The 27,507-nt window shown below is 38.3% G+C and overlaps 3 protein-coding genes across 3 annotated transcripts in view; 1 reads left to right on the top strand and 2 right to left on the bottom strand.

Annotated features, from left to right (window-relative positions):
* Positions 1-1,031: 1,031 nt before the first annotated feature.
* rps6ka2 (ribosomal protein S6 kinase, polypeptide 2) lies at positions 1,032-17,867 on the bottom strand. The gene is made up of 22 exons (XM_086070616.1): positions 17,305-17,867; positions 14,286-14,402; positions 13,924-14,005; positions 12,449-12,529; positions 12,132-12,211; positions 11,880-11,986; positions 11,386-11,423; positions 11,167-11,309; positions 10,431-10,501; positions 9,939-10,027; positions 9,422-9,486; positions 8,368-8,470; positions 8,110-8,255; positions 7,875-7,997; positions 6,716-6,805; positions 6,435-6,593; positions 5,648-5,809; positions 4,083-4,159; positions 3,854-3,971; positions 3,523-3,579; positions 3,296-3,376; positions 1,032-2,978 (listed from the first exon to the last, which is right to left on the bottom strand). Exons 1-22 carry the CDS (start codon positions 17,407-17,409, stop codon positions 2,829-2,831), a joined length of 2,244 nt encoding a protein of 747 aa, XP_085926742.1. The 5' UTR covers positions 17,410-17,867; the 3' UTR covers positions 1,032-2,828.
* myom2b (myomesin 2b) overlaps positions 17,765-27,507 on the top strand; it is a 33,383-nt gene continuing 23,640 nt past the window's right edge. Inside the window, exons 1-2 of the mRNA XM_086070615.1 lie at positions 17,765-17,965; positions 25,594-25,720. The gene's annotated coding sequence lies outside the window, so the exon portion shown is untranslated. The remainder of the gene's footprint in view (positions 17,966-25,593; positions 25,721-27,507) is intronic.
* rnaset2 (ribonuclease T2) lies at positions 18,688-22,535 on the bottom strand. The gene is made up of 10 exons (XM_086071471.1): positions 22,402-22,535; positions 21,755-21,826; positions 21,603-21,657; positions 21,257-21,309; positions 20,995-21,052; positions 20,859-20,923; positions 20,657-20,770; positions 20,504-20,549; positions 19,892-19,966; positions 18,688-19,792 (listed from the first exon to the last, which is right to left on the bottom strand). The coding sequence occupies exons 2-10, from the start codon at positions 21,817-21,819 to the stop codon at positions 19,643-19,645; spliced, it is 681 nt and encodes a 226-aa protein (XP_085927597.1). The 5' UTR covers positions 21,820-21,826; positions 22,402-22,535; the 3' UTR covers positions 18,688-19,642.

Below are 27,507 nucleotides of genomic sequence, written 5' to 3'. Positions count from 1 at the left end.
ACTTCTGAAAGGAAATGAAATGAGGGCGCTAGAGTGTTACTGGCTGCCATCTAGTGGCTTCACATGTTGAAAAGTGTCAAACGTTCTTTTGTGGTCACGCAATTATTTGGTGCAATCGCTGCATTGCATGACTTCTACAACTTTTATTCTCAAATGAGTCCACCAACCAAAAGGTATTGTGACCCTTTTCTCATGAGTGCATTGTTCAGATGGCTTGTTTCAGATCTGTCTATAGTAGTTCAATTGGATTTAGAATAATCCAATGTTATGTTCTTACTATTATTGTGTGTTTTGTAGCTGTTTTGGTTCACCAACCTGCTGGAAGGCCCATGAGCCTTCTGCTGAGACCTGCACACATTGAAGATACCCATTGCTGGATGTAGCAAAGCAGCCCCAGAACCCAACAGGGCGTGCTCAATGCTTCACAGAAGGTACAGTGTACTTTTGTATGCTTGATATTTGTTTCTGATGACGTATCTTGCCAAAAAAGCTCCCGTTTTGTCTGTCTGAAAGAAAGTCGACCCAGAAACGTTGTGGCCTGTCAAGACTCATATATAGCAAATTCCATTCTCATCAGGTTCAAGTTATTATTTGTATTTTCTTTGGGAGGGTTGCGGTGGACGGTGTAAATATAAAAAATAAAAACATATATAATAAAGTAAATAAATAATAATATTCCACAAAACTGAGAAAAAAAATACAATTTATTTTTTTGTAAAATCAGGGGGGGGGGGGGTATTCTGAAAAACAGAAAAAAATATATAAATAAATAAAAAACAAAGCTCATCAGTTTGTTTATCAGAATAATTAGTTTTTAATGACAAAAAAAACAACCCAAAAACAGAAAAATATATAATTACTCCTAAAAACAGAAAAATTCTGTAAAACAGAAAAAATTATGCATACAAAATAATAAATCCCCCACAAAATGTGCTTCCGTAGTTTATAACAAGTATACTTGTAAATTTTTATATTCATCATGCACCATTTAAGAACTTTCACATTATCAAAGGACATACAGCATAATGGCGAATGGTCGTTCAATTCAATAATTTAATTTAAACAATTTAGTCTCCATATTTACAACATTAGTTCTGTTGCACTCACCATACAAACACATGAAGCCATACGGTACACAGTTAAGACAAATACTACTGTTTGTAATCTTCTCTTTTATTTGTAAAACTTTGGCATATGAACCAACCATTCAGATGATTAGCCTGGTATAGACAGTCATCTACACCCATAAACGGATGAATGATACAATATAATATATACTGTACACTCTGCACATGCAATATTTACAATTGCAAAGCTTTCTCATTACTATACATTATACACAATTGAACCTTCGTCCTGGTGATTTAGTGCAACGGTATGTGCAGTCCTACATAAAGGAACAATATTTACAGTATTACCTCAAACAAGTTTGGACCAATCAAACAAACATATCAATCATAATTGACCTCATGCTACCTGACTCAACTGTGCAGTGCAATGTGATTCATTCAGATTCATCATCAAGTTGATACACCAGCACATTTGAATGGCATCCAGTTCGAGAGCGAGTATACACAGTGTTGAATAATAGTGACCCTATTTGACCATTTGAAAAATGAAAATTGGATTTTTTTGGGGATCTTCGATTGTGCAGGCGTATCTAATAACATGTCTCGCAACAGCATTGGTCTTAAACTAAATTTCTATCAATACACTGCACAGAAAAAGGTGCTACTCATTTGCAAAAACGGCTTCAATCTTACCTCGTATTTGTGATGGCATTCATGTTATTTACCACAGCAGTTACATAGAAGACTTGTTGAAATGGATTTTGTCTTTCAAAGCTACGAGCAAACGGAAGCCTAAATGGCAGCTACAGCTGATCGCACACAGAATAATTGCAGGTGTATTCATTTGAAAAAGGTTTGCTATGGGTGCGGCGTTCGCTGTAGAGCCATGCTGACCACTTGTAAGCCAAAGAACAAACGTCATAAAGGAACACGATACAAGTTGGATTCTTGCAATATCTTCACAGTTAACTGGTCCATAAACAGTAATGGCTACTTTGAACTACTTTTTGTTTTGTGCTGTAAGGGTCCTAAGATGCAGCTAAGGAGGACAACCACAAACACACGCCATCAAATGATTTGAGCTTGTTGCGACCACCGCTGGTGGTGGCATCAACTCGGTTCACTTTGGAATATATACATTTAACGATGCAAAGTGTATGGATTTACTGTAAGTGAGTAAATAAGTATAAAGCGGAGTACTTTTATTGGTTTTGCCTACCAGATCAGGTCAGCTTCTGAACCTGATGATGAAGAATAAGCTGCATCTCACTACGGGTTTAATACTGAGCCGTACAAGACCAAACAAAATAATAATAATAAAACATTCACATTGAAGAAGTGTACTCGGAAATGTGTATTTTTAGCGCTGGTTTGTTAATGTTATCAAACCATGACACTGTCAGTTAGTCTTAATCGTGATAAATATACTAGAAACTCTTATTACTTTCACTAGACAAATATGAGGTACAGATGCATCATTTCTACACCATTCCCTCCACTCTCATACAGTGGTATCCAAAATATTTGAAACATCTCTCAGTATGATGCAGTGCAGTGGATCTCATTACATTGTGCATTTGTAGCTTATGAAGAGCCCAGTGTGTGTCCTTTTTTTTTTTTTTTTGGGAGCAAACCAGTGCAAATGACAAAGGCAACTGCAACTTTAGTATTAGGAACCAGAATTCTAGATATCTAATTCCAGAGGCAAGCGTGAATGAGAGTAATTATTTAATTATAAATAGTATTAGTCTGCTTTGTCTACCCCTTTTCTTTAAGATCTGAATTACTGACACTACTCCCAACTTTCTTCATTTCTCTCCGCTGGGCCAAGCTGGAGGACTGAACAGGTTCTAGGACCGGAGCTGGAGTGCAGCGCCTCAAGGCCGAGTAGGTGGCGGACAGCGCCCCCTGGTGGACAGAGCAGCCACGTTAAAAGAAAAAAAAAAAGCAACATCAACTCAATAAGTGGTAAACATTGCCATCTAACGGACACAGTGAGAATGACATATGAGACAACATACTAGATTCAATTGTTACTGTAAATTCAATTGTCAGTGACGTGCGTCGTGCGCTGAAGTTTATGGCTGGTGAGGCAATAACGTACAGTCAGATTTAAAAATGAATGAGTCAAACAGAGAGGTGTTTTTGCCATTAAATTAGAATACTGACATTAAAAGCGGTTGGATTGGTATTGTCTAAGAGTACGTACACAAAATAAGGCCTACCTTGACAGTGAGCATATCTTGTCTCGAGAGGACTCGATCAGAAAGCTGATCTCTCCCTACAATCCAGGGATGGCGAAGGATCTAAAAAGAACAAAACAAGCCATATCGTAAGGGCACTAACAAAGATGCATGTCTACAGATCGAGAAACTAATTATATTTCAATAATTATATTACTGTATAGTATTTTTATTTGATGGTAGTGGAGGAGAAAAATTATAATAAGTACCTGGGGGGCTGTCAAGCGCTGATGGGGGTCCACATGTAGCATCTTGGTCACAATGTCCTGTTAAACATACACAGACACGTGCACTGTTATGCTGGACTGAACCACTAAATTGAAGCAGTATTCATATTAGTGATTGGCGAATGAAGCTTCATGAAGCACTTGTGATATTTTTTTACTCTTGGTTTAAAAATGCAGTGCAAATTTGATTAAATTTCCATTACACTTGCCTTTATCTTTAAACCTAGAGCACCATCAAGACCAGTCGGAAAATACCACAAGTGTTTCATGAAGCTTCATTTTCCCATCACTAATTCATATATGTCTGTCGAACCTTGGCAGCGTCTGACACCAGGTCCCAGTTACCTCCACTGATGATAAATTTACCACACCCAATTTGAGCAAGAATTTCCTCTGCTGAGTCTTCGGGACTGCTGGCGAATGGACTGAAACTAGTAAGGTAAGCAAGAGAGTATGGCTTCAGGACAGAGAGACATTCAAAAGTATGACCACACATATAAAACATGTAGAGACACAGACACATACTGTCACTAGAAGCTTACCCAGCGATCATGGTGTACAGCAGGATTCCCAAGCTCCAAATGTCACATGCAGCGTCATAGCCCTGCTTTTTTAGAACCTGCACACACATGGGGAAAAAAACAAAGGACATGTCACAACAATTCCAAGTGTTTAATTTGTATTCATAGAGCTGCTTTTCCACCAACAAGCCCAGGATCTTTGAGTTCTGGGTAAAGGAAGTTCTTGGTTGTAAAAGTTCCGCAGCGTCTCAGAGTTCTCGGTAATTAATTCAGATGAGTTTGATGACGTATGAGTTTGATGAGCCTCGCCGATGTAAAAACAACCCCCCCAAAATTTTAACAACCAATCAGCCTTGCATAGGGAGGACCAAACTGCCAAAATTCAATATAAATAAATGATTAAATAAATAAACAAATAACTAAAAGTGAAAATAATAATAAATATAAATGGAAATAAAAATAACATATATATATATATAAATAAAAGTAAAAATAAAAAACAAGATTCAAAAAGTACTTGTCAAAATAAATACAAAAATACAATATCAATCAATAAATAAAAACACTCTGCTCTCACATTTATTTATTCATGCTGTAGACACTCTGCCAGGACAAAATGTTTTTATTGATTGATATTTAATTATATTTATTTTTGTATTTATTTCAACTTTTATTTTTACTTTTTTAATCTTGTTTTTTTTTTTTTTTTACTTTTATTTATGTATTTATACATATATGTTTTTTTGGGGTTACTTTTATTTACTTTTATTACATTTATATAATTTTTTGGGGATTTTGGAAAATAATTTTTTGTATCCGTTTTTATTTTCACTTTAAGTCATTTATTTATTTATTTAGTCTTTTTTTTTTGTGGCAGTTTTGGTCCTCCATAAGTGCAGCCCGTCCCCTCAAAGTTCCAGCTTGGCTCAGCAAGACCTTGCTGCGGAGATAGTACTCTGATGTCCCCTGGGGAATTTAATTACCCCGGAAATTTTTCTTGGTGGAAACACGCGCAAACTGAATTTTACCTAGGTAAAGGTAAGCCCCTTAGGCCACACATTCAAACACTAATAACACACAGAAGCTGGCTGGGAGAAATCACAATAATGGACTGACTGCCTCAAAGGGTGGAATGCAGAGTAAACTTAATTTTAAAAATCCTCTAGGTGGCGCTCTTGCTTTAAAGTAAAGGCTAGTGAAATGGAAATTGATTACATTTCCACGGCATCTTTAAACCAATAGTGCCATCTAGAGGAGAAAAAATATCAAGCGTTTAATTGTCCATTACTAGTAGTCACTGGATTTGTCACAGTTGATATTAGAAGTCATTTATTTCTGTGGTTGGTGTACTGTACTTGGGTTCGACACACACTCGTGACAGTTTCGCAATGAGTGAGAGGGGGGATTTAATATGATAACGGTCTCCCTTTTGCAGCTATAGCAGATTCCGATTTTCTGGGAAAGCTTTCCACAAGGTCTAGTCATGTGTTAATATGCAAGTCAAGGCAGGTGAACAAATACTTTTGGCAACATATTATACTTTTCATAAAGAGGATGCTAATCATAGCCGCTTTATGTCATTTTACCTCTGGTGCCATGAATGTTGCTGTGTAACATGGCGTCATCAGTAAGCCATTTTCAGCCCTCAGCTGTTTGGCAAAACCAAAATCGCATATCCTGATGCATTCTGGGAGTCCTCTGTCGTCACAATAGCGAATGTTGCTGGGTTTCAGGTCCCGATGCACGACCTGAAAAAGACATTCAATTGTTTTTACATGTGTGTGTGGTTTTTTTTAAAAGCTTTTGTGGTCATCTAAAACAAGATCTATGACATCTTTTGATGTACTTCAAGGAGGTTAACAAACAAAACAATGTACAGTTGCAGTTGCATTAAAGGGTGAGTCAAGCAAAAAAAAATGTTTTTGACAACAATACATTCTATGCAGGCCCACAAGTCTAAATATGGTATTCTGGTTAATATTGTTAGTGGAATATGAATTAAGCAGCAAAATCCAGCCGTTTTTATCCATCTCAGGGAGCAGCCATTTTGCTACTTGCTGTCGACTGAAGATGACATAACAGTTGCTCAGGTCTCAGGTTTGTCCAATCAATCAAACCAACCAATCGCAGCTCAGCTTCAGAAAACAGGTGAGCTGTGATTGGCCGTTGCCTCAGCCATGAGCAACTGTGATGTCATCTTCAGTTGACAGCAAATGTCAAAATGGATAAAAACGGCTGGATTTTGTTTCATAACTCATATTCCCCAAATCTAATATTAATCAGAATGTCATGTTTAGACTCGTGAGGTCACATGTAACATATTATCGTCAAGAAATGTTTATGGTTTGACTTTGACTTGCGCTTTAATCTTACCCCCTGCGAATGTAAATACTCCACTGTCTTGGTCAGTGCGCAGATGATGTCGGATGCATCTTTCTCGATGAAATTTGGCACGGTCAACACTCTGTCGAGCAGCTCACCTCCTCTCAGCAAATTCTGAACCAGGTACACACACTGGCCATCATCAAACACCTACAGAAGGAAGCACACACACATATATATATATATATATACAGATGTGATTAAAAAGAACTGCAAAAGTGAATCACAGGTTGTGTCAGATTCGTTTCATCATTAAACAATGTTTGACTTACGTCCTTTAACGTGTTGATATTGGGATGCTGTCCGTATCTTAATAGAATCTCAATCTCTTCAGATGGATCTTTCCTTCCTCTGTCAATAATCTGCAAATCGTATGCACTCATCAGGTCGGCCACGAAAGGCACATCTGACTCAAATTTAGACACAGATACTTTGTCAAAAGGTGTTTAAAATATGCTTATTGTGGTTGTAGTAGCGGCGTAGCAAGCCATACTCGCACTTTTATTATTTTATTTATTTTTTATTCACTGACCCAGTGATTCTCCAAGTGTGGTATGGTGACCTCTAGTGGTATGTGGGCACCCGCTAGTGGTAAGCAAAAGACTGAATTAAATAAAATGTTTCTTGTACTTGTACTAAATTTTGCTTATTTTTTTAAATACAGTGCGGTACTTTTTTTGGTTTGTTTAGAACAGTTAGGTTGTGTTTAACTTTTACATAAAACACATGGTCGAGCTCCAATTTATTAGCATTTCAAAAATCAATTTTAAAAACAAAAACACAAAACAAAACAAAAAAACGCTCAGTTTTAACCTTGCCGACGAGTGTTTCTCATCGGTACATCATTTAGAATTAGTGTTGCAAAACGAAATTTTTTATGTGACTTTAAAAGGCAAAATTTAATGTATTTTTGTTCCTGAAAATTGTCAAATTCTGACTACAGCAGCATTTGACTTGCAAATGGTGTTAAAACTATGGCCCGGGGGCTATTTCCGGCCCACCATCCGTTTTCTAGCAGCCCTCAGTGTATCTAAAAAAAAAAACTTGTCAATGAAGAACTTTTTGTAGATATGCAAAGAAACTACTTAAAACTAAAATATTAACACTATTAGATATTTCCGTTTCAGAAGCAAAAAATTAAAATATCACATTAATGATTAACTAAGATCGTGAAGTAAGCACTGCTTTAAAAAGTGTCATTTTATGTTATCACAGATGACTCTTGATTTGTTTCTAGATGGGACGATCTGCTCAGGGCAAGGGCAGGTCTATTCTAGTAGGACAGGGCTGTGGGCCACCCCAAATCATGGAAAATCCCAAACGGTTTGCCTTATCACCTTTTAACAGGTGCTTGAGAAAAAGACAAAATAACTATGACATAAAATTGTTTTAAAAACCCCGTGCTTTAGAGCTTCCACCGTTGATGCTTACCTTCACCGAATATTCCACAGCAGTCACTCTATGAAGACATCTCTTGTAGATTGAGTTGGTCGCCTGGCCCATTTCCTCTTTCAGCTCATAAATGTCACTGAAGGACACATCACCACGGAGATGCTACAGACACACACACACACACACACACACACACGCAATTACTGATATTAATCTCATAGATTGAGCGCGTTATGGTGTGTTTTTTTTTTGTTTTTTTTAACGCATCGTGTACCTGTGCAATAGGATTGATGGTATTCCCCTCCTGGCGGGATGGCAGAACGTTGGCCACACTTGGTTCCTGACTTTGGTTAGTGGCAACAAAACTGAAACCACGGAACAGCTGGTGTGTGTTTGCACTGGGTGGGATGCCAGGAGAGTCTAGTTTGGCAAAGACATAAACACAACCAGACACTTTGACTTTGACTTTGATCTTATTTTGGTTTAGAATGTAGGTATGCATATATTAAATTGTACGTGTGTTTTTGGCTACCAGTGGGTGTTCTGGAGGTGAACTCCGGGTCGAAGTGAAACGTATCCTCGGGTCTTCCAACTGTTGGTTTGAAGGGTGGCCTAATTTCCTTCTTGTATAATTTCTAAAACAACAATTCAATTAGAATAAAACTGGAATTAGAATGCTTATTGTCATTATTGTTGCCACCACAAAAAACACATTTGACCCAGAAATTTAATTTTTCTTTCAATACGTAGCTAGGAAAAACGATAGTATGTGATGTGTTTCTTTTATATACATGTTTTTAAATGCGTTTAATTGTATTCACATCTCATTGTAATACTTAATTTTCCCTGTAGATGTCACTACTTCAACAGGATTTCATCAGGAGTTCTTACTGAACAAAAGTGTCTGCCCTGCCTGACTAACGTTATTTGGTCTCAAAATATAATATTACTATGCAGTGGTTTGGTTTATTATCACTGTTACTTTTGTTATCTTCAGTGTTATTTTTACCATTGATGAAAAATAGATATGTAAACTAAGAAAACATGGGGAAGGTGTGGAATTCAATAAGTCTTGTGACTTCTTCCCACTCCCCTTTGAACATGGAAAATCAATGTTAGGTGCGTTTTGTTGAATTTAGCTTGTTTTGTAGTTATTTTTATTTTTATTGTTTTTTTATTACTGTTATTGATTTAAAAATAATAATAATAATGTTATTGTTCAAATACATTCAAACTCTTTCAACATCAAATAAAAATATCTTTTTATAAAATATCTAATTGTGACTGCGCAGCATCGATGACATTGAGTGAAATCCGTAAGGTTACAACCTCACTCACAGATGACCAAACATCCTACTAATGCTGTTAAAGCTAAGAGGATTACTGCATTACAACAATATAATTTGGGAAATGGCAGAAATCTGAGGTAGGAGTTTAAAAAAAAAAGGAACAGTCAGCACGTTTAAAAATATTTTATAAAGCCACCGTGCATTACTCTTCAAAATGCACAATACAGATTTACACGTGTTAACGCTTAACATGGACTATTAAAACGTATGCCTCGTGAAAAATGTCTGTGCACTCACATTCCAGTTGATGGACGCAAAAAAATAATGACTCTTTATTTCATCCACTCCATCTGGTCCTGCACCTGTGAATCACACATTTATATAAAGGTAAGTGCTTCTTACATTTGAACACACAATCCACAGTTTATTTCAACTTAACTCTCTGTATAGTTTCCTTTTTAAAGTCAGACGTTTTACTGCTGTGAAAACGCCATTCATTGCGCAATATCACCGCGCGAAGGGAAATGGAATCGCCCACATTGATGCCCTATGTGTGAAAGGATCAATGTTGGCTGACTCGCTGGTTTTGAACCCCTTTAGAATTGCTGAACCATCTGCAGCCATTTCATTTGACACCCCCCTCCTGACCTTGTTTATCCAAAGAACTGCACGGCCATGCTGAATGTTTTCAAGTGTATCTTTTCTATCTGCTTATTCTTTTCTGGGTCAACAACGCCTTGGACAGGTTGCCGGTCAATGACAGGCTAGATGTAGCTATACAATTGGGTCTAAATGATTTCAATGCACACAATACCTAGACGGTTAGCAGGGTTCCTCTTGAAGAGCGCTCTTAATAAACTCTGCACCTCCGGACTGAGGAACTGTGGCATCCCTAATTTGGCCCTTCAAAGACATAAAAAGAAACGTACTTATTTACACATGCGTGTCAGTAAGTTGGTCAAAAAGTGCAAACATACGTCCACACAAAAGTCAAAACGCTAGCATAAAAACAAGATCTTTAATGACTTATTTACCAAAAACGTAACTAAAGGAAAAAAAATTAATGCAATACGTTATTTAAAAAAATAAGATATTATTATTTTATAATAGCTTTTGTTTTACATCTAGGAGCGCGCTCCATTTAGTCTCTTCTGTTACAAGGCATAGTTTATTAACCATCAATTCCCATTGGCAATCAATGTATCAACTGATTTATTCCGATCCCTAATGAAATGAATACTAAGTGTATCGCTTCTTGAGGGGGAAAAAACCCAATCAGTCAATGACTAAAAGGATTTCGTCTTACTTTAGGATAAGAGCCATTGTTTCTTTCCGATCTTTTCCTTGGAATGGCAACGATCCTGTCAGCATTTCAAACTGCAAGACAGACAAGAATAATATTTACAACCATTTTTACTTAGTTAGTGCTCATTGATATGACTGACATTACTAATGCTTTTTTAATCTGCTTTGAAGATCTTCATACTGTATTCTGCAATAAATACTGACATCATAACATTTATTTCCACCATTTCATTTTACAAATTGGTATGTTTCACAGGAAGGAGTTTCCAATGCTTAAATAGACTTTTTTTTCGTGAATGTTAAAGCTACTGAACGTAGAATATTCCATTTCGAATCGCTACTGCCACCTGCTGATGAAAAATTAAACTGCACATATCGTTCTTCACATACACACCACGCACATTACGTCACAACCGCAGACAGGGCGCGGGAAATTCTAACCTGATTCCAGCATGAAAACTATTGGCCAGAGACTTGCATGAGTACCCATTGTGAACAGCTAAGGTGTTTATTTACTAATTAGAAGGCATTTCAGTCATAAATGGTCAAATAAAAAGCTTACTGTAAAGTTATTTTGTGGGAAAAAATGTTCCATATAGCAGCTTTAACATCCTTTCCAAAATGATTCAACTAAGCCACGCTGACGGACAAACAAGAAGATGCATCATGACTTGAAAGTGACATCATCTGACAGATGAAGCACATTTTCTGCCACAAAAAGAGAAACCGAATCTTACCATTAGTACCCCAAACGACCACCAGTCTGCACTTTGGGTATGTCCCCTCCTGTTAACCACCTCTGGAGCCATGTACTCGATCGTTCCACAGAAGGAATACGCTCTTTTGTCATGGTCGATGGCTTCCTTACTCAAACCAAAGTCTGGTGACGGAGAAATAGTTCCACGTTTAGGAAGAGGAGAACATCAAAGAGAAGGTAAGGTACGCTTTGTACTTACCAGTTACCTTAATATGTCCTTCTTCGTCCAGAAGAATGCTGTCGAGAAAGACCCACATTGATACATTAATTTAAGAAATAAATGTCCGAGGGATCTAATTCTGCTCAATATGACATATGAGCACTGAACATGCAAAGACAAATTCTTACAATCTACAAAAAAAAATGTATTTGAATGACAACAATTGAAATATTACAATTAACTGATTTTAATTTTGAAAAGAGATGTTTACCAAACATATCAAATTCCCATCTGCCTTTCATTAAAATATACAGGTCACTTTTTGGTCACCCCTGCTGGCAGACTGACAATTTGAAAAGTCATACCGCTCACATTGTGAATATGCATCCTGTGTCCAATATTACACTCCAGCACTAAATCCTAAATCGTAAAATTGTGGATTATACATTCTTGCTGACGAACGATCAAACTAAGCTGGCAATAAACACACCCTCCATCGGCTGAGGCAGCAAAAGAACCAAGTGTGCTCATACTTTTCAGGTTTGAGGTCCCTGTAGATGATTCCCAAACTGTGTAAGTGGTCCAAGGCCAAAGCCAATTCTGCGAGGTAAAACTTGACATCCTCTTCCGTAAACATCACCTGGAAGAAAAAAAATAAATATATATATATATATTGACATACACCGAAATATGTCCAATGCAGGAAACTACTCTACAGTGGTGTTCTGAACTTTAAGTCTGTTGATCTGTAAATATTTGACATTGTTTAAAGCTGACAAACTAACCTCTTTTGACAGACGAGTGAAAAGGTCCCCCCCTCGGAGAAAGTCTAGGATTAGATAGAGCTTCCCTTCTGTCTGGAAGGCTACACACACACACACACACACACGCACACACGCACACACCAGATATGACACATTGGGGCTTAACAACTGCGTTAGGGCTTTAGTATAATCACTGTGTTATTTCTGAACACGTATTTAGAGTTGAAAAGGTGAAAAAGTGAACATGTTCCAGACGGTAAAATTGTTAAATAACAGCAATGACAAAATACGTATCTGTTTGATATATTCGGTGGGTGGGCGCATTAAGCCAGACTTACCGTAGTGCAGTTTCACTATGAATGGGTGGTTGACCTCTGCCAAAATGTCTCTTTCCATCTTGGATCGCACACGGTCCCGGACTTGGAAGGAGATATAAAGAGATTCAATATTAACATCCTTGTGGCAAATCTCTAATAAATGTCAATTGCATTTGCTTGATTAAAAAAAAACAACAATTAGGATTAGAGCCATCCTGTGCTGAGCAGTGGTAAATATCACCACAATGTCGCCGCATCGCATCCATCTCAAGACAAGACCACTTAAATTCAATGGGGTGCAGGTTAAGAGGATTAAGGAGTGCAAAGACATCGAGTCAACACAAGACAACTCCGGCTCATTCATTCACAAAAGCACGATGTTCTCATTGACAATAATCCCATTCAATAGCAGTTTATCGGAATGAAAGGTTCAAACTAACCTCACTTGCTCAAATCCTCTTGAATGTAGGGTTCACACAGAGTTCATAATAACCATGGATGCCCAATCATCCAATGAATATTTTTCAATCGTTCTTAAAGCGCATTGGTAATTTGATAGTAACAACAACAACCATGTGGGCATTTTTCAACGACTACGTGTAGCTCACATTTTTGCTTTTCATCTAATGGCAACATCTTAAAGTCCATGTGAAATTAAATCAAATGTATTGACAAATTAAAATGAAAAAAAAAAAAAATCCCCAATGACGTTTCTAAGTCTTGAATGCTCTGAAAACACGCCCCTCGGTCTTGACCTTTGCCTGTCAGTCAAATATATTTGTTCATACCGTATGTGTTCAAATCATTGTAAGTGTTAGGCTGAATAACGTGTGCTTCTTGTGTTCATAAACAGCTAACTTCAGGAAGTGTATCACATAAAAACACCAAGCGAGGCGGCGATGCATCTGTTGTCAGTCCGCTCCTTAGTTAGCCGCTAACGTGCTAGTGAGCTCGCTAGCTAGTGGGCTAGCGAACGTAATAAACGGATTGACGTTCCCTGATGTGTATCTGCTATGTGGACCCACGTGCTTCACACGGAATGAGGCGGTGGTGAATTGGACAGCCCAAAATGGCAGTCCACCAGTACGGGAGTCCGCTAGCTAGCTAGCATGCTCGCGGATTAGCTAGACCGTCAAATCCCCCCCTGCTTTAGCCTGTGCGAGTGTGCGTGACACACAAAAGATCGCGTAACTCAAATAACGCAAAGCACATAAAAAATCAGGGACGATGATTTGTTTCTCATAGCTTGCTAGCTAACATGCTTTAGAAAAGGGTTACGTTATAGTAACTCACAATTGCTCCAGACAGTGATGAGTTCAGTATTTTTTAGTGGTGTAAAGCAAATTCACGCTGCAAAATAACATCAAAGCAATGAAGTAAAAAATAGGGAAAATGAGATGAACCCCTAACAATTCAGTATTGAATTGTCTTCGCACTTATTTCCAGCACTTACTGTATTTAGGAGCAAACCATTGAAATCACTTTTGTAAACCTACCTTTAAGTGTGGCTTTCTTCAGAACTTTCATCGCATACAGTTGTCCTCTGTCCACACCTCGGATCTTTCTCACCAGAAACACCTGAAAATGATTGAGTTCACCCATCAGTGTTGTCAATAAGACATTCTCACTGATGGCACAGTGGAGCATGTGGTTATGATGACTCCTAATCAGGGCTCAATGTTCAACTGGGGAGCTTGTGAAAATGTGTTATCATATTGGCTGTGTTAGCAGTAGCATCCAGACTGTTGCCTCTGCCTCCAAGTTGCAACCGACTGGATCAGTCATGCAAGTGAAAAGCCTGCAGATGAGTCAAGTGGAAACTTTTTTATACCTTATCACACAACTTTTCAAGATGTACCTTTCCATAGGATCCCTGTCCAAGCACCTTGAGCAGCTGGAATTGAGAGGGGTCAGCTTTCTCGAAGCCTTCTTTAACATGGTGGCTGATGTCAATCTCCTTGAGTATGCTGTCATCCTGAAGGGGGGGGGGGGGGGGGGTTGAAGTTACAACTACTGCTTTTCCAGGTGAAAACTGAAGAAAAGTTTTGCTCTATTCATCCAGAAAAATATTTGTGAGGTCATGAGTTTAATCGATTTTTTTTTGTTTATTCAGAAGACGCTTGAAGGTCAGAGCTCCGGTGTTCTTCATAACTCATTCGACCATGCATTTTACAGATCTTCATTTGTGCACTGGGAACAGTTCCCACTGCATAGCGCAAGTTCCAGAAGGGAAGCGTAGAATTTTTAAAACGGTCTTGATAAGATAAAGAATGAAGATGAAGCAGCAGCCAAGGGGTCTGGTACTAACCCTGATAAGAAGAAGTGTGTGACATCAAATTTGCGTTTTTCATTGCCAGCTGAAAGCTGACATTTACGCATCAATGTCAATCAATGGCCTCAAAAGGACACTGGCGGTGAAGCATAACGTGATGGGGCCTTTTTTCAGCCTATTCAGTCTGCTTAGTCAAGCATATGATCGACTGCCAACCTGCACTATACCATAATTGTTTATTGGGATAAACCATTTCGATATTTTACTTATATGCAATCTCATTATTTGTACACATTTGTGACATGGAATTGAAAAGTTAGCAGTTAGACAAAAGTCATCCCTAAATTCAAGAAAAATCGCAAAACCAAGCTACGTTTTGTTTGTGTTTGTGTTTGTGAATCAACTCAAATGAACTTCAACAGTTTTGAATGGTAGACACGATCATTTTGACTACGACCATATCCATATGTTCACTGGAAACGCCAACAAAGGACTCTGCCCCATGCTGCTTCTGTTTCTGCCAAGGAAGTGCTTGCGCTCATGTCTGCATGGATGCTTTAAGTCTGTTTAACTTATAACTAGGGGTGTGCCCAAAAAAATTGATTCTCATAAGAATCGCGATTCTCATTTAGTACGGTTTCAGAATCGATTTTAAATGTCCCAAAATCGATTTTATTTAAATTATTTTATACGGTCTTGCCTTTGTCTGTGTGTGCCTTTATTTGGAGCGCTGTTCATGTTGCACCTGATTTGGCCACTTAGGGGCAGTGTGGTTCCACGCGGTCTAATACACTGTTAAGTTGTAGTCACATTAGAGAGTAGAAGGAAAAAGTCACGATCAAGTTATTCAAATAAAAGTTGTTTTTTTGCAGTGTGGAGCCGTTCTTTTGAGTGATAAAAGTGCCGCGAGTAGCGCGCGAATTAGCATTAGCGAGTCAGACTGGAGCAGATTACAATTCTTTGCACACCTATAGACTGAAGCAAAAATAAACGTCAATCAAATCATTTGGAATCAAAAATCTTTCTTAATCGAAAATCGATTCTGAATCGAATCGCAGGCCCAAAAATCAGAATCGAATCGTGAGACATTCAAAGATTCCCACCCCTACTTATAACACGTGTTGTTCTTGTGATTGTTATGTATGATTGAGTCTACCCAGCGTAGTAACCGAGTGTTCAAAAACATTAGCATTTATTATGACAACCTAAAGTAACAAACGAAACTGTACAAAGTATCAACTTTCCACCAGGAACAAGGAGACCCGATTGTTTCCAAACTGCAGCAAACCACAGCAAACAGAGACTAATGATGATTCAGCAACATGCTGGTATGCTGGGAAGCCTTGAAACAAGAGTTGATTGCAGTTGCCCCAAGGTGTGCAGCTCCCTGCACCACGAAGGAGCAACAATGCAGGGAAACATAACCAGGACGGAACATTTGGCGTTATACAAATAAAACCGTGACATCGATTGACTGCTGTGTTTTTGTTGAGTCACTAGTATTCATTCGGTATTCACCAACTGGTCAGTAAAGGTAAGTCATCTCAAGCAGAAACAACTCCATGACTCCAGTATTGGCCTCATAAATGCAAATCCGTAACGCCGGCCTTTTCTTGCAGGCGCACGATCCATCCAAACATCATATTACTGACTGACGATGACGGGAAGCCCGCCTGGCAGGTCAACCAAAAAGTAAGATGATATACTGTACAACAAAAACAATCTGAGACAATATGAGCTTCATTTGCACAGTTTTGCATCCAACCCCAAGTGTTTTTCATCTATTAGTAAACTACAAGGTGAGCCGCTAAACAGCATGCTGCCACCCTGTCCCGTTCTGATCTGTTTGGGCTATAAATAGACCTCCCTTGCTGTGGCATCCACTGAATCAATCTGTCTGGATCCATTTATCTATCAAGCCGCCTGTCCGCTTGTTTGCTCATCTGTCTGATTGCATTTCCGAGAGGCCTTCCTCTCTCTCTCTTAGGCAAAGCAGTGGCCTGCTGCTGAGGTGTCCTGGACTACCCCCCGGACAGGCAACGACATTGGTGACACTGCAGCAGCAGTGACCTCACGCTTCATTCCAACACACAACAAATCAAATGACACACAGCCAAGGTACTGCAGTGCTTGTTTGAAGTTTTTGAAAATCCAGGCATATGTATGGAATGTCAATTTGGAACCTCATTAAAAATGTCAACAACACAACTACAAATTTCAATGGTAGGGCAGCATACTTTTTTTCTTTTTCTTTTTAAAGTTTTACAAACAACTAGAAGGTATTTGAATGTGCAAACACTGCTTGGAAACTTTTTGTTAAATTTGTTGACATTGTCACAAATTATTTGGTCAGTGAAATGCCACAAAGGCTGAAAATATCTCTTTAGTTTGTCATGTCATGTCCTATAACATACAAAAAGCAGGAAATTGAGGAAATAAGTATACAGTAAGCCAAATAAGCAATAAAGTCATCGATCGCGTGGTTAAGCTTTCAAATCCAACAATGGCTGCCATACAGGCCTGTTTTGATTGGCATGCATAATTTGGGGATGTTTTCCAATTAAAGCCTCGTTAGCCGCACCTGACACATCCAAACGTCACCCACCTCCAGCTGACAGAATCCCGTCGCGGTCTTGTTCCGGGCGGCCTTGTTCTTCAGGTAGATGGAAAACCATCTCTTCACTGTGAATTTTCGCGTGCTGGTATCCATGGCAACGGTCAGCCCTGCGCATCTATCCCATTTGTGAAGGACATCTCCTCTCCGTGTGGAGGTAAACGCGCACGAACGAGCGGATTGGGTCGCGTGTCTAATAGCGAAGCGATTCCTCCTCGTGTGCCGTCATGACGCGGTCGATGTGGCTTTTTAATTTCGACATCATTTCCATACGCCCCGCGATGGCCGCCTCACCTCCTCCTCGCGCTGCTTTTCCCCAGAGCGTCCGTGTCGTCTCGTATGCGCACGAAGGAGAGGTGAACAGTTAAAATCGAGTGCGCGGGGAGCAGCCTTCACAGTAATTTCCCAAGCGTGTGTGTGCGCGCGCGTGTGTGTGTGTGTTGATCCTCTTCCTGCTTCCCTCTTCTTCCTCTCAGCAGCATGCAGCAACAGCTGGCGAGATCACGTGGTGTCACCTTGTTTGTCTCCCCCCTGCATCCTTTCTCGTTTAACCTCATACTGATGGAGGGACACATTGAGTGCAACGATTCCGAAAGCGAGTTGAACCGGCAGGGGGGGAGACGGAACGAAACGCAATTGTGACACTCTGATGGTGATTATATCGATTTTTAAAAATCCATTTTTATTGATTGAATTATGTGTGTGAGCAGAGTGCGCGTGTGCGTGCACGGATCTGTCACATCAGCGGCTTCGCATAGCTGCAGTGTTACATAACCTGGGGGTGGGAGGTTATGTAGTGAAGGCATGCTGCACTCTACCTGGGTCAAGTGGCCAAAGCTAAATCCACCATTTTAATTTGCCATTACCACAAAACAGGGCAGCAGTAGCTCATCTGTAAAAAACTTAGGCCAGAGGGTCACGGACTGTAAAATGGCAGCTAATCAACATCATCAGATGCAGCCTGCTGTGTCGTATGGTTTCAGGATTATGGACATGGTGTCTTTGTGTAGATAGGATTAAAGCTCTATAAGGAGATCACAATATTAATATCCATACAGACGGAGAAGATGCATGCGATAAGACAGGCTGAAAAAAACAGCATCAGCACAATATTGAACTCGCTTGTCGCCAAGTTTGCCATTGAAAAGACAATTTCAGATTCAAAATGCTAATCAATCATAATTACAGGGTGATGTGGAGCAGGAGCCACTGTAAATTACAACACTAAGCACATTGTTAAGTGAATATCTCTTGGACATTGCAAAAGAAAACAGCATTACTTGGTAATGGAGTTTTTCATAATAAAGTGGCTAGATTCAAGGAAATGAATGCATTTATTTTTACAGTTATGACAAAAAAAGCATACACAATGAATCAAAATTTTTTTTTATTGACATTTAACAATGAACATATTCTTATTATTACCTCACCCAATGAATTAACAATAATAATAATAAAAAACCCAGCACCAATTAGCAACCATAACAAAATTCCTTTGGACTCTGCTCCCTCGACATGCTGAAATGAAGTCAATCAAGATGTGCGATGTGTTATATAAAACAAGTACAGTAAACATAAAAACAACAACTACTGTATCTCTATTACGCTATTTGAAAACATTTAGATAATTGATCAAGTTCATTAGTAAATAGGTTGAAACTAAACAGTTGCGAGCTGACAAAAAAATGGAAACTGTTTTGTCAGGGACTACAACTATTAAAGTACAGTGCAATATTACATTGGAGCAAGCTCTTTTGCATCTCTACTTGTTAACTCATTCACTGCCATTGACGGCTATAAACGTCAAAAATTCATTTGAACTATTTCTATTAGTTTAACTTTTTCCCCCCCACTTTTATTAACAAGAGTATGAAAACTTAGAAAACTAATTTTATTGTACATTTAGAACAGATATAAAATGTGTGATTAATCGTGAGTTGAATATTGAAGTCATGCGATTAATTACGATTTAAAAATTTAATCTCCTGACAAGATGATTATTAAAAATTAGGGGCATCAGGCGATTACAATTTGTAATCACAATTAATAATTTCAATAGTTGAGTCAATCACAAATTTTATATCTGTTCTAAATGTACAATAAAAAAATCTAGGTTTTCATACCCTTGTTAACAAAAGTAGAAAAAATATGTTAAACTAATAGAAGTTAGTTAAAATAGTTTAAATGATTTTTTGACATTTATAACCGTCAATGGCAATGAATGAGTTAAAGTTACAGATCGTTTAATTGTTAAAAAAAAAAAAAAGCAGATACAGAGAATGAGTACATTTGTAAACACTGACTCTAGTGTGCCTGTTGTGTTAGTATTTCAAAGAGGTGGATAGTAAACTGGTACGTCAGGGTCGCAGACACTGAACGCGGAACCTCGGTTGGTGATCATCTCTTTCTCACAATCCAAGAGGGAGAAGTCGGGGCTGAAACAAATCTCCATTTGACCCAAAAGCTGCGCATCGGTATTCTAGAAAGCACATCACATATTGAGTTCAACTCGAGAGCTCACTCTGAATTCAATTTGTGCCGATTCCAACATTCAAGAATTGCTATTTGATGCTCATACCTTGGACGGATGGACACATTGTATCTTAGGTTTGACACCATAGAAGTTTTCTATGACTTCTTCGATTTGGGAAAACTACAAAAAGACACAAAAGTGGAACAATCCAAGATTATGACCTTCTGTCTACCACACTCTTAATCATCATATCATTGAAGATAAGAATACAAATCCAGACTTTATTGAGCCAATGTACATATTTTATATTTAAAAAAAAAAAAAAAATCTCATGCCACATCACCGGGCAAAAATAACAAACAAAAAAAGTATATCTACTAAAATAATGACTATCTTGTCTAAATGTTTGCACAAATGTATGTACTCGGGATTGTGGGGCTGTTTAGTTATTCATCTTTTGTATGAATGACAACAAGCAGACACAAACAGGTTGATTGATGCTTCTGCCATCTAGTGGAACAGCATTTAATTGTTCTACTGTACCATACTGTATGTCAGTGGCATGATAGATGAATAAAGTATGTTGCTCGTAATAAATAAAACAGTTTAAGACCAATTATGTAAAACTGGATAATTTGCCGGGAATTACTGGTCTACACTTCCCTCTTGCCTATACGTATTCCATTACAGTATAGCGTGAACACAACAAATACTTACTTTGTAATTGTTTTCAGATGGGATGATGTCAAATTTCTTCAGGACGCTACAATAACAGGGACATAGTTTGAGAAAAATAATATACTGCGAAAGTTGTCAAGCTGTAAATGGTGAACTAAAAACTTGTTCTAGTGTCGTGTGAGTTTTTATTACCTATCCAAGTCCACTTTATGGTACAGTTCCAATGCCTTGCTGAAATATTTATGTTGACTGTTTAGCGCAGGCGCCTTGGCAGCACATGTACCGTGTTTGTACCATTCGTACTTCCTGTTGCAATAGAGTTGAGCATTTACTTTTGGGAAATAAAACAAATCAGGTGATGGACGGCCTCGTCGCACAAAACGTGTCTCCTTACCAAAATGATGACGATGCAGGTTTCAGTAAGTCGGGCCACCACTTCTCCATTTCTGGGAGCAAGTCCTGAAAATAAAAGAAACAAATAAGAATATTTATAATAATTTTTTTAACACGTAGAAAGGACAACAAACTACCTCTATTTCAGATGAGTTGAAATGCCATGACGCGTTACAAGTGATTCCTTTATCAGGCCTGCAAAAGGACAAAATATATTTTTTTAAATCATGTATATTAGATCCCTTTATATCTTTAAAGTGAAAGTGAAGCAATACATTTAAATACAAGGAACTAAAAAAAAACGAAAAACCTTATGACTGCTTTTATCATTTTAAGATTTGAGGACTAAATAGATAAAAGGCAACCCATGCGTTTCCATTTGGTATCTCACACACTTACCAGAGTCCATGTAGTGTCCAGTAGCTAACGTTAGGATGATGACAGGACTCCGTCTGAAATGTATCACAAACATCTGGTTTCAAAACATACATTAAGGCTCACAGTTAAAGATACATTGACATCATGAGGGAAAGAAAAACAGCACACATGTTGTCACACTCAAAAGCCCACAGCCTCATGACAAACGTCACATGACCTCACGAGTTTTAAATGAGTCAGTGACAAAACAAATCTGAAATAGGTCAAATGTATTCCATTTGCACAGCAGAGAGTAAGGAGGGTAAATGATGAATGGCTTTGCATCGAAAGAGTCAAGTGACTAAACATCATTTCTAAGGAAACTCACAGCACAGAAAGTGTTGGGCCAGTGGTGGGTGAGGATGAGTTTGGTCCACATGTGTCTGGAAAGAAAAGGTACACTCCAGAAAATAATTCTTAATCAACTTATGAAATATAAACACAAGAATACGGCGAATGACTGGCGTTTCCTGTACTTACGGAGGCGACATAGCAAAGGCAGAGACTGCTGCCAGACAGAGCAGAAGAGGATACCTGAAACTCATATTGAATCTACAAAACAAGAAAGACTGTGAATTAATACGGTTTTATTACATCAACACCAATAAAAGAATAAATAAATACAATTAAAATTGAGGTGGATTCATTAGATAAACTCAGGCAACTGCCTTGCCCCCCCCCCGCTACCCCACCCCCACCCCAAATTAAAACTGATTCATAAACTTTTCTTCGATTAACCAATCATTATTTTAGTTGAATTAATGTGCTTGAAAACATATCAAAATGCTTATCGATCATGACTGTTTCAAGTGTGCCCCCTCCTTTCTCATGCAATGGACTATTCTATCTTCTTATACTGCACACAAGAAGAAAAGAAAATGTGAGTACTTTATGTCAAATGGTTGAAATGGTGAACTGAATAAAATGTTGACTAAAATAAAATGATATGCCCAGACTAGACGGAGATTCCGTTGTCTTTAAATATTACGTTTACTAAGTTTACTACTGGGCATGTAAGTGAGGCAAAGGTTCAAAGATCAACGAAACTGAGAACAACACATACAATTCAAACGCCTTAGGACTCACCGCGTTTCGCGTTGAACAAGCGTCAAGTAAAAGCAACTTACTTCGTCCTATATTGCAAAATTGCTTCGTGAGGGCTGTCGACTGTTGTCAGCTCATGTTCGTGACGAAAACGACTCGGTGAAATGTAGACAGCGTCTGTGGTTGTTTACGTCCTGCATGTACTTCCGCCTCTTGCCTGCCCGTTCAGCCAATCACGAGTGCCGTCGACCACATGCTCAGACACGTGGTAAATTTGTCAATCCATTTATTGCTCGCCTGCGTTTCACGGCCTATGAATGCACACAGACACATGGCAAGATGTTATTATTAGCTACACGTACTCTAATTACGTCTATAATAAGCGCTGTATGAAAAAATGCATTTACAAAAACAATACGGATGCGTTTTATATGTAGAAAATGTATGGTTGTTTTTTTTGGCAGTCCAAGTACGAATAGGCTCCATTTGTACTCGCGAGTGTATCGATGTTAACAAGGATGAGCAGCAAAGAAAATTGATGGAATTCGCAGTGGTGCAATTGTAGAGGATTACAGCTGTTTTGTCCCTCGCAATCCGTTCTTAGCAGCATTTTTCCCTTATTGAGCCCATATGTATTAGAACAATCTCACAGTCACAAGTCCTACTGTAGCCTACACAAATAGACAAAAAGAAAAAAATCAGGTTCTCATATTTTGCTTTTTTATAGGTGAGTAAAATGAAAATGTTTTGTTTTATTCTACTGTATATGTTGTCAGCATAGCTTTCCAGTTCCAAATACAAGTCATTTAAACTAGAGCATTGTCATTGTATGATTGGCAACTGTTGGATACACAAGGCAGGCAGGTTCACGGTGTCTGCCATCGAGTGGAAGAGGATTGAATTGGTCTGTCTGTCACTATATGGTGCTGATTTAGATAGATGAGGAAAATTACATAATTTGTAGTAAATGAGTAACATGACTTAATAAATTAATGTGAGTCTGATAGTGTATCCTGCTTGTCCTCATTTGGGTGAAGGCAAGAGGTGAGTTACACAGTAGCAGAGTTACACGACCGCACCCATAGAAAATTTAGAGACTTCAATTAACCTGATATGCATGTTTTTGGAACGCGGATACCCAAAAATGCACGCATGCATGAGGGGAACACGCAAACACCACACAGGGAGGCCGGAGCTGAGATTTGAGCCCGGAAACGCCAAAGTGTAAGGCAGACATGCTAGCCACCATAATTATGTTGTCACAAAAAATGTAAATATTTAGAAACATTCTTATCTAAGTTTGATGCAGGACCTACACTGCCAAAATAGAACAACCTTGTTATTAAATATACAGCCTAATAAACACGAGTTTAATTAACAATCAACTGAATATATTTGAGGACTCGCATTTGTACAATGACTGCTTCACAAATCCATGTTCATCAGACAGGCTTGATTAAATGTATGAATTGCCACGGGGCTCTTGTTAAATTAATGAGTCATTATGATCTAATGCGCAAAATTAAGCTTGTCAGGAGAGCAGAAGGAGAGAATCATTCACTGAGCTACAATACGTCACTAGGGACTGGGGGGGGGGGGGGGGGGGGGGGATACCACCACTTAGCTACCACAGAGCTTTGACTTACCAACTTGTCACACTCTGCCACCAAAATAATGTGCTAAAAATAGAAATGGGCTTTGTTGTCACAATTTGAGCCTCTGGCCAACAGGGGGCTCTTTTTGACTCATTTCAGATGATGACTATTTGTAGCAAGCGTTTAACTTTCCACCTCTTGAAGACGTTTTACCGGTATCGGCAGATTAAAACAATTAAATAAAATCTGCAACATTGGGAATGAGTGATGAGTGATTCTTGTCTTGTGTGAAGTCTTTTTCACAGGTTATCCAACATGTCAGGATTACAGTATAGGCCAAGCCAAGCTGTAACTGACGCTTGTTTTATAAATAAGCACTGGCTAAAGTTCAGCATGCAACACAGTGTCTAAACACATATCAGTACTTCTTAAAATGTGATTAGAAAGAGCCAAGCCGACACTACATTATTAATAGCATAATTGCCCAAGTCATTTTTAACTCATTGTCACATTATGTCTGAGTATTTTCTCAGTCAGCCATGTCATGGGAAGTCGCAATGGCAACGGGATTCTTCTTTTTGTAGAATTTGTTGTGCTTCTGTTTTTGCTTTCCAAAATTGTTTAAAGCAATTATGCAACAATACAGTGCCATGTCAGAATTGAATGTTTCAGAATTCCAGGAGGAATAAGCAACAGGGCAAAATGAAACAGAAACAAATCTGGAGTTAAAGTTGTAACATTGCAAGAAAAATGCACAATTTTAGAATTTAGAAAATATCTTAGCAACATAAATGTCTAGACTGATGATTTTGCTAAGTTATTGTAATGAAATAATAATCAATTGATATGAAATCAATGAAATAATTTAATAATTAGATATAATAAGATATATTATCATCAGATTGTTAATTGTCCAAATTTTTATGTCTGAAAATTTCATTTTGTTGACTTTGTTCAAGAACATGTGTCAAACTCAAGGCCCAGGGTCCAGATCTGGCCCGTGACATGATTTTATGTGGCCCACTAAGTTAAATCGACTTAATGTTTCTTGCAAATTATTTTCACTTTTTACAACACAGATATGATATATCACAACCATTTTTGTCACCAATCCCTTCTTTAAAATAAATAAAAAAAAAAATAGTTGAACAATCAATTATTTACAGGCTTCTAACTTCAAAACTAGTTATCCATCAATTTGTTGGATGAATGTGATAATATAAGATGACGATACTGTACGTACATTTACAGTTGTGCTCATAAGTTTACATAGCCTAGTTTTAAATGTATGAGCACAACTGCATAAGTGATAAAGAAGCTTGATGCCATAAAATCCCAAATGCTGTGGCAAGTGTTTTGATATTTTTAGAGGTTAGGAAAGCGGACATGAGTAGGGATGTGTACGTCAAGTTTGGCGACGATTCATAGCAAATGTTTGTGTCATTAAGCGAATTCAACCCACAATGTAGTTTGGAGCATGTTTTATTTAAATACAATTGCATTGGATAGCCCTTAAAACGTTTCTCTGATTCTTGATGTGCCGACCAGCTTTCATTTGCTATTTCAGCTCACATGCCACAAATGCTAACAAACTGTGCTAATCAAATTGATGACTGGTTATATTAGCTTTGAGTCTTGAAGGATCCTGGTTATATATAGGCATCTCTCTCTCCTTTTAAGGCCTCAGGGAGAGGCAGGTGGGGGTCTGTTGGAGACGCTGGAGGTTTACTTGGCCCGGTACTGGGTTTAGGCTCCCCCGTGGATTTAGGCTGACGACCGAAGTCGCTGCAAAGGAAATCTCAACGGGGTGAGCAAAGCTTTGTCACAATATTATAATCCTTTTTTTTTTTTTGTCTTTCCCGTGTTTGGAATTTGAATATACTTGTCTTCCAAATTGAATGGGTGCAGGTGGGAACAGGCTGATATATTAGCTGGGACCACATGACAGCACAAGGTGTTGTACAATTTTTCGTTGAGATATTACAGAATAAATAGTGATATATCTAAATTGCGGTATGTCTAAATCAGTGTTTGCTGTCCGATAAAACAAGAGCTACAGATAATGTGGACAGCTGTTTGCGTGTTTACCATAGCAACATCCTGGAGTCTTTTGGGCCTTTTTGCGATTGTTGTAAAAATGCTTGTTTCAGCTCCGAAAGATAATGTAATGCCATTTGACCCTAATGGGGCTTTGTTAAAGCGTCTTAAACATTGCATGCATGTTGTTTTATCCAGTGTAGGAATGTCACATGTTTGTACAATTTTAGCTGAGCATGGCCAAGGTTTACTGTTACAGGGTGAGAGGCTCAGGTGCCATTGGACAGTTTGCACTGTTGGCCAGAGGTGACGACGCACTGACATGGGCAGCTTACTTTTCAGTTTACTTCAACTTGAACGCACCTACAGTAATATTACTTTTCATGTTACTGCTGGCTGTGTAAGCGAATAAATGAGGTATAAATAATAATAATAACAATAATAAGTTGTGAAATGTATTGACATCATTTTCAGGGAACTGTAAGTCTCGGATTTTTGAGGTGAAAGGTTATGATTTTTCTGTTTGACCTGCATTTTTGATTGACGGGGTTGGGTTAGTTAAACATGAGTGAGCGGTGTGGAATAGATGTGGATATAGGATGTCCTTAATAGCTTTAAAGAAGTTGGAGAGGCAGAATCAGTTCAAGTGTCAGCGTAATATGTGGCTTACATAAGTTCAATGCTGTATATTGTATTGTCACTGTGTATGTATGACGCAAGATACACATGTGAATCCCATCATGGGATTAATGCAAATTATACCTAACCCTCAGTGATGAAATTATTCGTTATTGGAAAAATATTAACATTTAAAGTCCATAAATGATAAGTTAGTGTAATAGCTTTATTTTGTATAGTGATGGGAAAATGAAACTTTATGAAGCTTCATGAAACACTTATTTTTCAACTCCTCCAGGTTTTAAGAAAAAGGCAAGAGCAATGGAAATTGATTACATTTCCACTGCATTTTTAAACCAAGAGTGCCATCTAGAGGAGTCAAAAAAATATCGCATGATTCATGAAACTTCATTTGCCCATCACTCATTTTTTGCAAACGGTATGCTGTTAATTTCCCAGACTGAACCCTAATTAGAAAACTATAACCTTGTCTTTGTTTATTTGTGTGAGCATGTGTCTCTTTAAATCTTTACGGTGTCACCTTGTCATTGTAAGGCAGCCAATGTCATGTTTCCATCTGTGTGAATGTGTGTGGCCATGTGGCCATCCAAGTTCCATTTTGTAGATGGCGCTAACACAATACTGGACATTTCTTGAGGTACACTTGCACAATCTAATAATAACCAGTACGTCATACTGGAGAAGACTCTCCAGTATTTTGTTCACAACATTAAAGGGTAAAGTATTAGTATTACTTCTCAGAATGATGTTCTACAGATGTACATGAGTGGACCGAACCCAATGTGGCCTGTATGTGTATATTGTGCATTTTTTGCCACCTCCTCGTACTTCTCAGCCATATTTTTAGATAACTTTTGTCACCTATGACAAAAAAAAAATCCAAATTAGCCCCTCATACAATTACCTGTGGTTGTGCGC

Source organism: Leptonotus elevatus, chromosome 3, assembly GCF_054856555.1.
Source record: "Leptonotus elevatus isolate MCC_2025b chromosome 3, RoL_Lele_1.0, whole genome shotgun sequence".
In the NCBI taxonomy this organism is placed as follows: domain Eukaryota; kingdom Metazoa; phylum Chordata; class Actinopteri; order Syngnathiformes; family Syngnathidae; genus Leptonotus; species Leptonotus elevatus.
This window is presented reverse-complemented; position numbering and strand designations above follow the sequence as displayed.

Coding starts and splice junctions, on each gene's coding strand:
- rps6ka2 (XM_086070616.1), bottom strand. CDS start 17,409: ATGGATACCAGCACGCGAAAATTCACAGTGAAGAGATGGTTTTCCATC. Junction 14,403..17,304: donor CGGGATTCTGTCAGCTGGAG/GTGGGTGACGTT, acceptor CCCCCCCTTCAG/GATGACAGCATACTCAAGGA. Junction 9,487..9,938: donor GAACCCTGCTAACCGTCTAG/GTATTGTGTGCA, acceptor TGTGATTCACAG/GTGCAGGACCAGATGGAGTG.
- rnaset2 (XM_086071471.1), bottom strand. CDS start 21,819: ATGAGTTTCAGGTATCCTCTTCTGCTCTGTCTGGCAGCAGTCTCTGCC. Junction 21,053..21,256: donor TGGACACTACATGGACTCTG/GTAAGTGTGTGA, acceptor GTCCTTTTGCAG/GCCTGATAAAGGAATCACTT. Junction 19,793..19,891: donor AATGTGTCCATCCGTCCAAG/GTATGAGCATCA, acceptor TGTGCTTTCTAG/AATACCGATGCGCAGCTTTT.